Source organism: Cynara cardunculus (genome assembly GCF_001531365.2).
Source record: "Cynara cardunculus var. scolymus isolate 2C chromosome LG 8, CcrdV1, whole genome shotgun sequence".
In the NCBI taxonomy this organism is placed as follows: domain Eukaryota; kingdom Viridiplantae; phylum Streptophyta; class Magnoliopsida; order Asterales; family Asteraceae; genus Cynara; species Cynara cardunculus.
In genome coordinates, this window is record NC_037535.1 from 20070034 (window position 1) to 20087034 (window position 17001).

Consider the following 17001-nt stretch of genomic DNA (forward strand, 5'->3'; position numbering starts at 1 on the left):
TTGCAACTTTGTACTCCATGAAATCTTCCTCTTGTTTTTCAACTTTGTTACGCTTCTTTCGTATTCACATCTATATTTCCTCATAAATACCATTCATATAATTCATTCACAACTACAATAAACTTAATACATATATAAATACTAATCATTGAGTTGATAGATCAATATGGGGTACCAATATTACATGTCACTGCTTGTTTGTGTTATATTAGCATCAATTCTACATTCTCATGCCCAAAATGCACCACAAGACTTTGTTGATGCCCACAATGCTGCTCGAAAAGAGGTCGGTTTGGGGCCTATGAAGTGGGATGCTACGGTGGCTCAGTTCGCCCAAAACTATGCCAATCGAAGGAAGGTTGATTGTGCACTACGACACTCAAACACCAATAAATACGGTGAGAATATTGCGTGGGGGACGGGAGAGCTCTCGGGTGTAGATGCGGTGAGGATGTGGGTCGACGAGAAGGCTAACTACGATTACAAGTCGAACACATGCGCTATTTTCAAGATGTGTGGGCATTATACGCAAGTGGTTTGGAAAACATCAGTTCGGCTTGGATGTGCTAGGGTTAGGTGCCTAAATCAAGCATGGTTTATTACTTGTAATTATGAACCTCCAGGAAACTATATCGGTGTGAAACCTTACTAGGATTGACAATTGTACGTCTTAAAGAAAACTATAAATGTATAACATGATATGCATCTAATAAAAGCAAAATGCAGTTGTAAAATATGCATCAAGTTAGAAAACTTGGGATATGAAAAACAAGAACATATAAAATTGTGTTTTATTTTGTTTTAAAATCGTAAGATCTTTGAAATTCAAATAGTTAGAATTACATTTTCTTCGTGAAAACATATATACACTGTAAACTATAAAATCTTCAAAATCAAATTTGTAGTCTAAAATAATATTTATAAAAGTATGTGAACCGATTTTGAATTTTCAGAAATACGTTTTTTCGTACCTTAATACCAAAACAAATGTTAGAACTATTTTACGATCAATGTTAAAAAAAAAAATAGACATACGGATGATGTTCAGAATATAAGAGGGAGACACATACTACAACAAAATTGGGTTTATAGGACACCCCCGATATCTAAGCGTTCCAATAGATCGCTTTATAGAACTTAATTTATAGGATCAAAATATAAAGCGTCATATCTAAAGGTGTTGTAATAAGTTTATATGACGTTTTTTGGCGTCTTAACAAGTTTTTTAGAACATTTTTTAAACAAAGTGTCGCATTACCAACTTTATAGGACACTTTTGAAAAAGTGTCCTATAAACTCATTTTTTTATAGAGCATTTGTTTTTATAGGCAGTTTTTCAAATAGTGTTCTATAAAGTTGATAATAAGACGTTTTATATTAAAAGTGTCCTAAAAAACTTATTACGACGTCAAAAAAACGTCATATAAACTTATTACAACACCTTTAGATAGCACATTTTATTTTTTTGGTCCTATAAACTAAGTCCTATAAAGAGGTCTATTAAGACACTTAAAATTTGGGAGTGTCCTATAAACCCAATTTTATTATAATGTGAAAATGTCTAAAAGAAAACACAATTGGAATGCTTCACAGAAATAGAGGTTCAAATTTGAATGATGGTAATAAATAAACCCTAAGAGATAGGATAAACAATCATTTTCCATTTGAGAGTGAAGTTGTTGACGTTAGATGATGGTTATTATTAGTTAATTATGGTGGTATTTCTACCAAAGATTTCAGTTGAGTTGAAAAGGTTGAATATTTTTGCGCCACTAAAATGTCCTTCTTGTTTTCCTGTAATTCGTCCTCATTCTTTGCGTTTCACTTTGACGTTGTCTCTATTCACAACGCATTTCACCCTACAAATATTTATTTGTGTCAAACAGACTCGAAACATATAGCAAAATGGGACATTGGCAAAGTATCTTGCTTGTTCTTGCTTTATCAATGGCAATTGTACATTTATCTCACGCACATAGCGAACCAGATGACTTCGTCCATGCCCATAGTTGTATTAGAAGACTATTCGAATTGCCTCAATTATGTTGGGACGCTGAATTGGCTAAAGCTGCGGAGGCGTGGGCCAATCAAAGGAGGGATTGCAAGATGATACCCTCCGGTAGGTGCGGTGAAAACATGGCATCTGGGCCAAACATCAATGGTTCATTTGCGGTGCAAATGTGGGTTGATGAGAAACCGAATTATGACTACAAGGAAAACAAGTGCACAACAAATGTTTGTGGTCATTATACTCAAGTAGTTTGGAGAAATACTGAACGTGTTGGATGTGCTAGAGTTAAATGTGACCCTCCCGACAATCCTTGCTACATGGTTGTTTGCAATTACGACCCTCCAGGGAACGTTGCTGGCGAGCATCCTTTTTAGTTCTTGTTCAATTTCCCATGTCATTTATTCTGTAACGGAATAAATTTGTCATGTAAGCAACTCGATGAGTCGGTGACTAATAATGTTCCTACCGGTAAACGGGAACAGAATGGTAATGGAGTTGAAGAGATTAATACTTCTTGGCGTCGAAGGATGGAATTTTTGTATGTACATTTTCAAAGTGATTATTGGAACTTGAACATGTGAAAAAAGAAAATAGTTGGTGAAAGCTAGGAATAGTTTTGTAAATTTACATTTATTTTAATAATTAGATTTTTATAACAATTTCTTATGTGCTTCTCGCGATTTAAATAGTTTGACCTATACTAATTAATCAAAAAATTAGAATAATAATCACTTTTTTGTTAAACACTTCAAAGTGATTATTGTACAGATACACATATTACTCTTGGTTTTTTCAGCATCTTCAACAGTTATATTAAAATAAAAATTTTAAAGATAAAAGATACATTTTTGCTCCAACAGCTACATTTTACCATATGCTAAAATAGATAAAAGAAGAGAGAGAGAGAGAGAGAGAGTAAAAATCTTCAAGTTTAGAGAAATCTCTAAAACTTCATATTTAAAAGAGATAAATAATATTTAATTCTTTTTCACCAATAAAAGACATTGAATTTAACTATTCAAGAGAAAAAAAATAGCATTGTATTAAATGTATTAAATATTTTAATAATATAGTTAATGACAGAATTGCTAAAATAAGATAACTATTAGAGTTGAATATAATTTTTTTTTTTAAATTCAACTTTTAACAGTTTAGTTTAGAAAAATTATAACATAACTACTAGAGAAACCGTTGCAAGGAACCGGTCCATGCCATATGATTAGAACTATTCCTCTTTTCCATATATTTAAAAAATAAGTTTAATGTTTTATTAATTATATTATATTATTCTAAAATTGTTAATAAAATAAATTCTCTTTTAATTTCTAATTTATTTATAGACTCTTTACACATAAAAATATAATTTTATCTTTGAATTTCTATTATGTAAATGATATTTATTTTTATTTTGGTTGTCGTTATCGTTAGGTTGTATATTTTAAAAAAAATAGTAATTTACAAAAAATCAATACATGAAAAATATAAGACGTATGTACCATGAAATTAGTTTATAGGTTTATGAAATATATAGAGGAGAGAAAGTCGAGATTAATAACCTAAACACCTCCAACATAACCTAGAGATGGCTAGGCAAGAACCAGTTACACCAAAGGACGACCTCGAACTAGGACTTGGATTGGTAGGGCCTAACTGGGATCGCTTAAGGCTCGATTGGTTATGGCTAGGCAGATTTTAATGGGAAAACTGACTAAGGATTCGTCCTATAGGACTACTTACAAGAACCGGTTAGAAACCCCGGTGGCATTTTTCGAAACACTAGTTGTTAGGAAACTACTTTATAGCTTGGGGACTTGACCTAGCCGATTTTTTGGCTTTTTGACCAACCTAAATGTGTTGGGGGTGTTGGATGAATTACCAAAACCCTCAAACATAAAAATGCTCACAATATTTGCTGTAAGTCATGATTTCGGCTTGCTTTTTTGGTTTCGGCTCTCAATAGTTTAATAACCTACCAGTAATCTCGTTTCTTATTCCAACAATTTACAAGTGGGCTCTCAATTATGTTGTTGAGTTTACTCTTCGTCAATCCGTCAGTGAATTATGTTCATTGCAGATCCTTCAATGATCACTGACTGTCGACGCTTCATCGTCAAAACCGCCCTTCACCAATAGGTCAACGATAGGCTTTACCCCCAAAATGTTGATCCATTTTTTTTTTGTGACGAATCACCAAAGATTAAAAAAAATTTAGAAACAAAATAATGTAATCTAATGTGGAGTGTTTTTAGGTGGTTGTCTACTATAAGTGATATACTTTTGTGATGTGTCTTGGAGAAGAAACAAGGAGCCCTTATATTATTAGCAAACACTATTTTTTCACTCAAAATAACGGTTCATGATTATTTGTTGATTTTGTCCAGAAAATTTTCTATTGTTTAGCATTTAGTTGCGGTGGTTTTCTGCCCAAAATTTTAGTCGAGTGAAAAACTTGGGACTTTTTGCTCCATCAAAATATCCTTTTTGCATGCTTTGCTTTCATTCTTCCTCACCTTTTGCATTACACTTTGACTGCATCTATATTCAATACATATTTCACCTTATAAATACCCATTCGCGATCAATATTGTCAACTCATATAGGAAGATGGGACATTGGCGGAGCATCATACTTGTTATTGTTATATCATTGACAAATTTACGTTTATCTCATGCACACAAGAAAGAGCAACAAGACTATGTTCATATGCATAGTTGTATTAGAAAAGCATTGGGTTTGCCTCCGCTATGTTGGGACGCTAAAGTGGCTAAACGAGCAAGGGCGTGGGTCAACAAAAGGAAAGATTGTCAAATGATACACTCCGAAGGGGGCGGTGAGAACATGGCTAAAGGTCCCAACCTCAATGCTTTGTGGGCAGTGCAAATGTGGCTTGATGAGAGAAAGGACTATGATGTCGACAAAAATGAGTGCACGGCTATGTGTGGTCATTATACTCAAATAGTTTGGAAAGATACACTACGCCTTGGATGTGCTAGGGCTAGATGTGATCCTCCTAACCAGGATTTCTACATGGTGGTTTGCAATTATGACCCTCCAGGGAACTACCCTGGCGTGCGTCCTTATTAATCCTTACTGTTTTGTTATGTCATTTATTCTACATTAGAATAATTCCGTCATGTAAGCGATTCCACAAGCCATTGAAGTTTTGTATTAGTCAATGGGGTGGAATGTCAACAAATTTGATGAAATTTAATCCCAATAATTTAATCCGAGACAATAAAACTCAATCAAATGAAAAATAAATCTAAGACACGATAAAAGTTATTTTAAGAAGATTGTAAAGGTCGAGGTAATTAAGGAGTGTCACTCTTCAAGAAATTTTAATATAATATATTTGTCAAAACTGAAGAAAAGGCAAAAATACCAATGTAATATGAAATATCCCCTGTCAATGATTAAACGTAAATTAACTAAAAATGAAATAATATCTACATGAAAACGATCAAACACGGCGCAAAAATGAAACTATAAACTAAACTGATGCAGACACAAAAGGCACTTAACAAAAACTGATTTATGTTGTTACGAGTTTGTCGTAACACCCCATGTTTTGGTTATGATACAAGATTGTCCAAACGTATTACATATCTTCTTTATTAATAATTTACCGGAAACGTGTGAATCCTTTTCTACAAGCAATCAAAAATCTGCTCACATTTGTGTTGATTATTTAAACCAATAATACCACCAACAACAGTAATACTCTCTCTCACCCCTTTCACCCTTTGGCCTTCTCCCTTCGCCGTAACGACCTTCGACACTCCGATGTATATATTTGGAAAATGGTACCGGCATCCAACCATTATTTTCTCTAGCCTAGAGATAAGTTCGGAATTGTTTATTCGTATGACAACATTGAATTTGCATAACTTGTTTTTTGTGACTTTGACCAATCAAAGTTACTAAGTTTGAGTGACTTGATCTGGATGATTTTATTAGTGTTGAAAGAACGGATTTTCACCATGAACGTCGCCTCTACATTAATAGTTTGCAACAAGATGAGATTTGCTAACTTGAAAGGTTTATATAATGTAACTAGTTTGTTTTTCTTACTAAAAAATGACAAATATAACCAAATATAAAGCCAACTTTTTTTTACTACTTTAAAGGTATACCTGATGTTGCTAGATTGATAATGAAAATCTGGAAATATCTTATATTTTCTTTTGTCTTACGAGGGATGATACCAACTTCGAAATGGGATGCAATAACAGAGTTTTGCGCATTCTTTCGTGTGATATGTTCAAGGGTATTACACATAGATGACTTGGTTCTATTGCAAACAAGTATTGTTCAAACAATTTTCAAGTTGGAAAAGGTCTTTTCGCCTGGAATCTTTGATTCAATGAAACATCACGTGATACATTTGACACATGAAGGTGTACACCATGGTCTGATCCAATATAGGTGGATGTATCTCTATGAGAGTAATTTCTTATTTTATTAAAAGCTAGTACAATATATTCATATGAAACACTCTTTCCATCCATAACATGTATTTCATTGCCTATTCTGGCAATTTGGGTCGTTGAAGAGAACGGTTTGAAACAAAGCAAGGGTTGAGGACTCTATCATGAGTTGAACCTTGTAAATGACTTTTCTACCTATTTGATCCAACAATAGAAACAAAACATAATTGTCAGTCAAGGAACTTTGCCTCAGATATTCCTAGTTGAACTAAGCATATTCAAGGTTCCATCTCGTCCACTATTCGCGAAGGGTGGAAAACAAATAATCTTGAGTGAATATGACGTGGAGATGGTCCATAGATACGTCTTGTTCAACTATGTAGAAGTTCAACATTTCCAGTCGACCTTTGATGAAGAAATTCGACAAACAACCGAATATTGATGATGTTGCACTTGATAGAATTCAAGAGGAAAGGTTTACTGGCTAGTTTTCGCACCATGTGAGTATATATACTAGATAGAAATAATATACGGATTGCAATGGCATGCGTTATATGGTTCTTACATGTGGCCTTCTTTCTAAAGGTCATGTTCAAGTTAAACAACTCCAATGAACAATTGAATTCCCTAGCATGCGAACTAATTAATCATAAAGGAACCATAAAATGAAGGTTGTTACAGTCTTACATGTGATTTGTCAAATCTCTCTAAGTAGATATTGTATTATAACTGTTCATACATTATTGTGATCACATCCTTCTACTTATATAGTTTAAATAAATTAAATTTATGAAAAAAAATAAAAAGAATGAGTGTGGTGACGATCAATATTAACATCGGCTTTCAAGATCTAAAGTGAATGTTTTACCAGCTTAGGCTTAAGGACCATGAGATATTGACATGGAAAACATTGCTATTCTGGCTTCTTCTAGGAGTTCAAGACCATCCGCATCTAGGAGTTTGGCATTATATACTATTGGTGGGTTGAGTTCGGCTAATCCATGACTAACTCAATTTCAACTCCCTTAGTTGGCAGTATGGTAGGTTAATTGTTGGATTAAAATTAAGGGTTAATTACATAAAATAGCAACTTGTTTACACAAATTTTCTTATTATAAAATTGTACTTTAATTTTTCTTTATTACAACAATATACATAAAAATTCTTTTTTATTAAAGTATCGTATTTTGAAAAATTTACGTATTATAACAATGGATAACTGTTTGATTTGAATTAAGATCAAATGACATAAACTATCAGATTTCCATGTCATGTCGTTCTCCATGTGGGACGTCCACGTGTAACATATCGTTGATGTGACATTTCCCATGTAATCAGAATGACATGGAATCCAAATCAGCTCATTTAAGACATGTAACAAAGAAAAACAAGGGGTTGATAAACTATAATTTGGAAATACATTATATTTGTTGAGGTTTGCTCATATGAAAGTTAGGGTTTTCTTCATGGATTCCAAATCTAGGTTCATCAATTTCTCCTAATATCGATTCCCGTTTTTCTTTCTAATTTAGGTATATTAATGGATCATGAAACCGAATCATATATATTGAAGATTATAAGGTACACATTCTAGCAGTAAGGAGTGAATTAATCAAATTGTTTAGATAAAAAAACGTGAGCTTGAATCAATGTTTTGATACCAATTATGATTTTTTTTACCTAAATCCAAAAACCTCAAAATGATAATCACATATGCCTGGTTTGATGATAAAATTACCTAAACCCAGTATATTTGATATCAAGATATCACCCTATATTTTAAGAAACAATCTTCTCGCTAAATCAAGATGATTAGTAGCTTAAGTAAATTAAAATGATTTAGTATATCTTTGCCAAATAAAGATGATCACAGTTGACCATCTTAAGATAAAAGTTGTAAGGAAACTTTTCCACAGTAGTCCAGTGAAGAGCAATATAAGACGAAAACCCTAATTGCAATTCGGTGAAATTTCAAACATGTTTCAACTTGTTTTTAGTGATTTTGGTGTCAAAATGCCGCAAACAACCTGCCTTATAGCACCACATAAATTAAAGAGCGTTAAAATCGACCTAAAATGGCTGACGATTCATCACAAATAATGTGAGTCCCATTTCCGGTCAAGGAGCGTAGGGCGTGGTTGCTTTGAAAGATGTTTGTTGATTTAGTCAATTATGAAAATGGAAAAGGAACAAATGGCAAATCAACACTATTTTCTAGCTCTTTCAAAGTAATGGTTCACGATTGTTTGTTGATTTCGTCAATTATGAAAATCGTCTAATCTGGTGGTTTTATGTCCAAAATTTTAGTTGGATGAAAAATTTGGGACTTCTAGCTCCATCAAGTGTCCTTTTTGCATGGTTTCCTATTATTGTTCCTCACCTTTTGCATTTCACTTTGACTTCCTCTATATTCACAACATATAAATACCCGTTTGTCAATGTTGTCACCTCATATAGAAAGATGGGACATTGGCATAACACCATGCTTCTCCTTGTGATATCATTGGCAATACTACATGTATCTCATGCACACAGTGAACCAAGCGATTACCTTCATATGCATAGTTGTATTAGAAAAGCTTTGGGTTTGCCTCCTCTAACTTGGGACCCTGCACTGGTTCAACGAGCGGAGAAGTGGGCCGCCCAAAGGACAGATTGTAAATTGATACACTCTCCAGGGGGTGGTGAGAACATGGGTAAAGGACCTGACCTCAGCGGTAGGTGGGCAGTGCAAATGTGGGTTGATGAGAGAAGAAACTATGACTACAACAAAAACGAGTGCATACATATGTGTGGCCATTATACTCAAGTAGTTTGGAAAGATACGCAACGTCTTGGATGTGCTAGGGTAAAATGCGACCCTCCTGAAGAAGATTATTACGTAGTCGTTTGCAATTATGACCCTCCAGGGAACTATCCTGGCGTTTGGCCTTATTAATCCTTATTCTTTTCTCATGCCATTTGTCCCGCAATGAAATAATTTTGTCATGTAAGCAATTCTACAAACCATTGAAGTTTCATATTAGTCAACTGGGTGGAACTTTAACAATTTTGATATGGTTGATACTTCTCGGAGTCGAATTGTAGAGTGCTTGTATGTGCATTTTGGAATTACCTATTGTTACTTGAAGTGAAAAAGAATAGCTGATTAAAGGTAGATATCTTTATGTAATTTGTTATTTATCTCAATAATAAGTTCAATCTGTTACATTAATATCCATTACTAGAAATAGAAATATCACCAACTGTTTATTTCCGTCGGTGATACTGATTATTGTTGGGATAATGTTAAGGGATTTGTTCCCACGTAGAAACGAAATGTAACATTTGAGAAGCTCATAAGGCTAGTCTCATAAGCCTTATCAAATTTGAACACAATCCCATGACTACTAGAAAACTAGGTATCAGCGGCGACCATCAGCGAGGGAAAAAATCCCTCGCAGATCAGCGAGGGATTGTCCAGAAAATGAATCTCTCGCTGATCAGCGAGGGATTCAGTTTTTGGCTATACCATCGCTGATCCCTCGCTGATCTGCGAGGGATCAGCGAAGGATACAGTTTCTGGCTATTCCCTCGCTGATCCCTCGCTAATCTGCGAGGGATCAGCGACGGATTCAGTTTTTGGCTATTCCCTCGCTGATCCCTTGCTGATCTGCGAGAGATCAGCGAGGGATTGCCCAGAAAATGAATCCATCGCTAATCCCTCGCAGATCAGCGAGGGATCAGCGAGAGATTCAGTTTCTAGACAATCCCTCGCTGATCCCTCACTGATCTGCGAGGGATTGTCTAGAAACTGATTTTCAACAATTTTTTTATTTTATAACTACAAATTTAATTACTTATTAATTTTTAATTATTTATTATTAAATTTCCAATTATTTATTATTTATTAGAATATTACAAAAATTAATTAATTAAACCGAATAAGGCCCATAAAACCGAATAAAGCCCATTAAACCGAATAAAGTTCATTAAGGCCCGATACACTCAAAATAGCCCGGTAAATGGATTAAGGCCCAGTTAAATGGGTTAAGGGCCAATAAAACCGAGAATGAATATACGAATACCTAAATATATAAATGTATACATGTAACACATAAAAATCAAGAAAATAGGACAATTCCCTCGCTGATCCCCCGCTGATCAGCGAGGGAAATGACAAAAATCAGATTCTCTCGCTGATCCCTCACTGATCAGCGAGGGATCAGCGGGGGAAATGGCAAAAATCAGATTCCCTCGCTGATCCCTCACTGATCAGCGAGGGATCAGCGAGGGAAATGACAAAAATCAGATTCCCTCGCTGATCCCTCACTGATCAGCGAGGGATCAGCGAGGGAAATGACAAAAATCAGATTCCCTCGCTGATCCCTCACTGATCAGCGAGGGATCAGCGAGGGAAATGACAAAAATCAGATTCCCTCGCTGATCCCTCACTGATCAGCGAGGGATCAGCGAGGGAAATGACAAAAATCAGATTCCCTCGCTGATCCCTCACTGATCAGCGAGGGATCAGCGAGAAAATCTGATTTTTGACATTTTGTTATTTACGACTACAAATTTAATTACTTATTAATTTTTAATTATTGATTATTAAATTTTCAATTATTTATTATTTTTTAGAATATTACAAAAATTAATTAATAAAACCGAATAAAGCCCATTAAGGCTCATTAAACCGAATAAAGCCCATTGAGGCCCATTAAACCGAATAAAGTCAAATAAAACTGAATAAAGTTCACTAAAGCCCGATAAACTCAATGAAGCCCGATAAATGGATTACGACCCAATAAAATCGAACAAAGCCAGTTAAATGGGTTAAGACACAATAAAGCCGAATAAATCTGCATATAACACACACACACACTATCTATACATTCACATATGTTTAAACAATATACATCGATCCGATATAGGTATGGCAATCAGTACACATCGTGTATATATATGTATATAACATTGACCGACGTGTATATACATATAACACATAAAACGTCGTGTAAACATATGTATATGACACGGGCTGATGAACATATATACTTATAACACATGCACATGTATACATACACTACCTAAATATATAAATGTGTACATGTAACAAATAAAAATACAGCGAGGGATCAGCGAAGGAAATGGTAAAAATCAGATTCCTTCGCTGATCCCTCACTGATCAACGAGGGAAATGGCAAAAATCAGATTCCCTCGCTGATCCCTCACTGATCAGTGAGGGAAGCTGATTTTCGCCATTTTTTTATTTTACAACTATAAATTTAATTACTTATTAATTTTTTAATTATTGATTATTAAATTTCCAATTATTTATTATTTTTAAGAATATTACAAAAATTAATTAATAAAACCGAATAAAGCCCATTAAGGTCCATTAAACCGAATAAAGCCCATTGAGGCCCATTAAACCGAATAAAGTTCATTAAGGCTCGATACACTCAAAATAGCCCGGTAAATGGATTAAGTCCCAATAAAATCGAACAAAACCCAGTTAAATTGGTTAAAGCCCAATAAAACTGAGAATGAATATACGAATACCTAAATATATAAATGTGTACATGTAACACATAAAAATCAAGAATATCAAGAAAATAGGACAATTCCCTCGCTGATCCATCGCTGATCAGCAAGGGATCAGCGAGGGAAATGGCAAAAATCAGATTCCCTCGCTGATCCCTCATTTATCAGCGAGGGATCAGCGAGGGAAATGACAAAAATCAGATTCCCTCGCTGATCCCTCACTGATGTCACGCCGAGAGCGTGGTAGAGACCGGTATGTGAGTCGCGGCAGCCCCATGTCTGGTAGGGGTAGCAACTCTGTCCCTGTCGATGACATTGTAGAGTTTTTGGACACCGCTTTTCGCGGTTTAGATGAGCAAGAGGTGGCCATGGAGACCCCAGCTTCGACAGGTTCGGGGTTGGGGAGAGGCCCCAACATAGAGATGCCGACACCGAGTCATCCGAGCCACCGAAGACATCTGTCTTTGTTAGGCCATGGGTAAGTAGATGTGGTATAAGACTTTTTATTACATAATAAAATAATATGAATGTCTTTGTGTTGTAATTTTTTTTAATTGTACAGGTTTAAAGATGCCCATGTTGTCCGAGAGATGACGACYATCTTCAGGTCTTCCTTTGCTGGTCCGTGGCATAGATGGAATGAAGTACCTCAGGAAGCACGTGACTTAATGTTCCAGCGATTTAGGGTTGGTGTACCATTTTAATGTAATTATACATACAAAGTTATTGTTTTTACATTTATACAAACATTGTGTATGTAGGCTAAGTTCCAGTGGAAACCTGAGCTAGATGACACGGTTCATTTATTATGGACCAAAGCCATGCACAACAGGTACTCTGATTGGATGAGCTCTGCATGTGATTGGGCCGTGGCACAGACTTATCCTGGTGATCAACAATGGGATGGTGAGGACTTCTCACGGATTAGATTACACCATCCCGTATGGATACCAGACAGGTTTTGGCTGCAGATGATTGATACGGTATGCATCTCTTATGTGTACCGACTTTCGTCTTATATATGTGCTCTGTTTTTAACAGGTTTGGGATACCGAGGCTTGGAAAAGGAAATCTAGGATCAATCGGGCCAATCGGAACATCCAGTTTGAGGGGGTGTCCTCCAGACACACTGGGGGATCGATTAGTACGGCACAACATCGAGACCGGATGGTGAGTATCTAATCTTTTTTGAAAATGTAATTCGTTCTTTATGTTAGTAACAACTTAACCTAATTGTCTAATGTAGGCACAAGTAATGGGTCGTGAGCCTACTGCTACTGAGGTGTTTGAGCGCACTCACTRCAYGAACCGGAAGTTCGAYCAAGGTTCGTCCRAMCCGCCTACCGATCCTCCTCAGTTCAGTTACCCGAAAGCTGCTAGGTATCATGTAAGTTTTYTAAAACCATTACTTTGGTTAATAGATACGTTTGGTAGGTTTAAGGTAATATATTTCAATAAACATAGTGATGCTATTAGTTTGGACTGCCATTGTTGGGCAGACGTTAGGCTAAGTAAGTAGGTTGAGAATGTGACTTCGAACATTGGTATTATTAGAATGCTTAGTTGTTAAATACATGCATTGGTTATGTTTGATTTAYAGTCGTTATGCTGCTGAAATATCTACATACATAACCTCACCCATTTTTGTTTTGGTGAACCATAGGAGCGATTTCAATCGCTTAGGGGTGAGTCACAATCTAGTACCGACAGCCCTCTCCCTGATGAGGCATCTCTTTGGGAGCAAAGTGTCGGAGGACGGAGGAAAGGCTGAATATTTGGTTTCATGACCACCTAGGATCCCTCTTATGCTATGACGGGTAGATGTAGCAGTAGCGAGTCATCATACGAGTCAAGAGCGGAGGTATGTTGGTTATATTGTTATAAACTTTCTCATTACTAAAATTGTGAACAAATTATTGATTTTGTCGAATATTGAATATTTACAGGTAACGGAGTTGAGAGAGAAGTTGGCAAGGGTAGAAGAGGAACTGGAGACCGAACGGAAGAATAGGGTAGATTTGGAGGCCGAACAGGCTAGACAAGCTGTTGCATTAGCCCAACATGCCGCATTATCCGAGCATTTTGCTACGTTTATGCGGCAGTCAGGATACGTTTTCCCACCTCCCACACCTCCCGATAGTTAGATTGTATGTATTTGAAGATTAAATTGTATGAATTGAATATTTTAAATTGTATGAATCCATATTTTAAATCGTATGAATTKGTTAGTTAAAATTTGTTCACAGTTTTTGTTTGTTATATTATTATTTTCAGGTTTTTTAAAAATATATACAGGAATTATGCAATTTCAAAAAATTTATTTTTTAAATTTATACAAATTAGCGAGGGAAAATCCGTCGCTAAAAGTCCTTGAAAATTCTCTCGCTAATCCGTCGATGAAGGTTCCGTCGCAGATCCGTCGCTAAAGGTTTCGTCGCAGATCCATCGCTGAAGGTTCCCTCGCAGATCCGTCGCTGAAGGTTCCCTCGCAGATCCGTCACTGAAAGTTCCCTCGCAGATCCGTCGCAAAAATACTTCCCTCGCTGATAGCATTATCTACGACTATTTGACCGACGGAGTATCAGCGACGGATCAGCGAAGGATTTGCGAGGGATTTTTCCCTCGCTGATACTCTACATTTTTGTAGTGTATCTAAGGATCTTGGATTGGGTTAGTAGGGGAAGCTTGACATATATATATATATATATGGCTTTCTGGTCTTGGTTTAGATTTTTTTTTACTACCATATAACTGCCCTATGAATGTACGTTTTTTTTTTCTCCAGAATTTGTACCATCGTTTTTTTTTCCTCCCAAGTTCTTCTCTGGTTCTCTCTCAAAAATTCGATCCATGATCATATAAGGAAACTCGACAGATTCGAGTTCTCGTGCAAGAACCGAATAGATAGTTGAATCCTCTAAACAAACGCTCGAAACTATGCACGGGTAGGGGCGAAATTCTGTTTAAGGACACTGCGTTGTAGGCCTCTGTCTAATCATTCATCCTTCGTCGATTTCAAGTTAGTTATTCTCTTTCTATGATAAGATTTTCGATATATTATACATATATTCACAAAAACGTCATTTCTCATTTTTTTTGTTTGATTTTACATACGATTTGTTCTCTACATATACATACACATGTGAATTTTTCCAGTTTTATAACAAGGGTTCTAACAATTATCGACGGTTCACAAACCAAACTCCTACTACGTATAAATTTTCCGACGATGGTAAAATCTATTGGATAGTTCAAAAATATTTACACTACTAATAAAAAGGGTATCACCGACGGATTTTTCTGGCGGAAATTCCATCGGAAATATTACCGACGGATCCCAAAAAAGTCAAACAAAGTCAACATTTATCCATATCCGCCACAGATCCTCCACAAATTCCCACTGAATTTTTTGGAAAAAAATTTAAATTATTTAAAACGGTTTTTCAACGGATTTCTGACCGATTTTTTACTTATTCAATACAATCACAAATCCGTCGGAAATCCGTCGGAAATCCGTCGCAAAATTTGTCTAATTTATTTAAATAAATTAATTAGCGTTAATCAAAAACAATTTCCGACGGAATTTAATTTTAAATAAAAACAAATCGAATTCCGTCAGAAATTGTTTTTTATTAACGCTAATTAAACCTTTATATATTATACAATCCTTGACATTTGTACAACCAATACAACTCAATCTCAACCGTCCATTTCATTTGATTAATATGTGATTTCGTATAAGTTTTTATTGTTTCCAAATATAAAGTATCGATCATAATTATTGAACCATATTCATCTTCCATAAATAATTAAATCATAATAAATGAACTTTCATCATTTCCATAAATATCTCAATATATTAGGTTGCATTGGTTGTACAAATACGATGGGCTGTATTTGAAGCAAACTCTCTCTCTCTCTCTCTCTCTCTCTCTCTCTATATATATATATATATATATATATATATATATATATCTTGTTAGGAAAAAAATAAAAAAACATTTTTTCTTTTAAAATTTCCGACGGAATTTAAATGAATTCCGTCGGAAATTTTAATCCTTTATACATACATATATATATATATATATATATATATATATATATCTTGTTAGGAAAAAAATAAAAATAAACATTTTTTCTTTTAAAATTTCCGACGGATTTCCGACAAAATTTAATTTTTATTTAAAAAAATTAAATTCTGTCGGTATCTTTGTTAGGAAAAAAATAAAAAACATTTTTTCTTTGAAATTTCCGATGGAATTTAATTTCCTTCGGAAAGCCGTTGGAAATTTAAAAAAAAATGTTTTAATTTTAATTTTTTCCAAGTTTAAGTTATTATAAACTTTTTTATTAAATATTATCAACGGAGTAGTCGTATGTTCAGTTACATTTAATGGATCTATTGACTTTATTCGGTTCAATTGGACTTTTATATGTATTATTGGGTTTTATTGGATTTTGGTAGAATTTAATGGATCTTAGTGGATTTTTTTCGGTTCAAATAGGCTTTAATGGAGCTATTGGGTTTTATTCCACGTTTACCGATGTCTAAAAATTATTCTTTTTCCTACCTATTTCTTATTTATATATCCATGTCGTCGTCGTTGATGTGTCAGTGACTATAACGGTCGTTGATCTATCAATGATGGCTTTACCCATCATTACCTGTCCGACATAAATTAATATGTACTCCCACCTTCCAGCCCCCCAACTCCCGGCTTCTTATCGGCAACTACACCTATCGATATCTACTTTTACCTTCAACTACACCTCTACGAGCTACCCTCAACTACGGGTTGGTTTTTTTTTTCTGTTGAGTATGTGGGTGAACAAGAAATGGGTAGAGGTGGTGTGGAGATGGGTAGAGATGGTGTGAAGAGAGTTGGTGGCAGGTCCTGATAGAGATGAGTTAAGAGAGGTAAAGAAGAAAGCTTGTTGCCAGAGATCACTGGGGTGATTTACAGTAGCCGAAGTTGGGGTGGGTGTTTGCGACCGCCATGGGAAAGGGTATGAAGATGAAGGTGAAGGTGATGTAGG

At 35.2% G+C, this 17001-nt stretch overlaps 4 protein-coding genes across 4 annotated transcripts; all 4 read left to right on the forward strand.

The window, feature by feature from the left end:
- The first annotated feature begins 166 nt into the window (after positions 1–166).
- On the forward strand, positions 167–652 carry LOC112516963 (pathogenesis-related protein PR-1 type-like). Its single transcript, XM_025124236.1, has one exon. The coding sequence runs from the start codon at positions 167–169 to the stop codon at positions 650–652; it is 486 nt and encodes a 161-aa protein (XP_024980004.1).
- Positions 653–1905: 1253 nt separating this feature from the next.
- On the forward strand, positions 1906–2385 carry LOC112517326 (basic form of pathogenesis-related protein 1-like). Its single transcript, XM_025124722.1, has one exon. The coding sequence runs from the start codon at positions 1906–1908 to the stop codon at positions 2383–2385; it is 480 nt and encodes a 159-aa protein (XP_024980490.1).
- Positions 2386–4615: 2230 nt separating this feature from the next.
- Positions 4616–5095, forward strand: LOC112516382 (pathogenesis-related protein 1-like). Its single transcript, XM_025123392.1, has one exon. It carries the CDS (start codon positions 4616–4618, stop codon positions 5093–5095), a length of 480 nt encoding a protein of 159 aa, XP_024979160.1.
- Positions 5096–8899: 3804 nt separating this feature from the next.
- LOC112516282 (pathogenesis-related leaf protein 4-like) lies at positions 8900–9376 on the forward strand. The gene has a single exon (XM_025123299.1). The coding sequence runs from the start codon at positions 8900–8902 to the stop codon at positions 9374–9376; it is 477 nt and encodes a 158-aa protein (XP_024979067.1).
- The last annotated feature ends 7625 nt before the right edge of the window (positions 9377–17001 follow it).

Coding starts and splice junctions, on each gene's coding strand:
- LOC112516282 (XM_025123299.1), top strand. CDS start 8,900: ATGGGACATTGGCATAACACCATGCTTCTCCTTGTGATATCATTGGCA.
- LOC112516382 (XM_025123392.1), top strand. CDS start 4,616: ATGGGACATTGGCGGAGCATCATACTTGTTATTGTTATATCATTGACA.
- LOC112517326 (XM_025124722.1), top strand. CDS start 1,906: ATGGGACATTGGCAAAGTATCTTGCTTGTTCTTGCTTTATCAATGGCA.
- LOC112516963 (XM_025124236.1), top strand. CDS start 167: ATGGGGTACCAATATTACATGTCACTGCTTGTTTGTGTTATATTAGCA.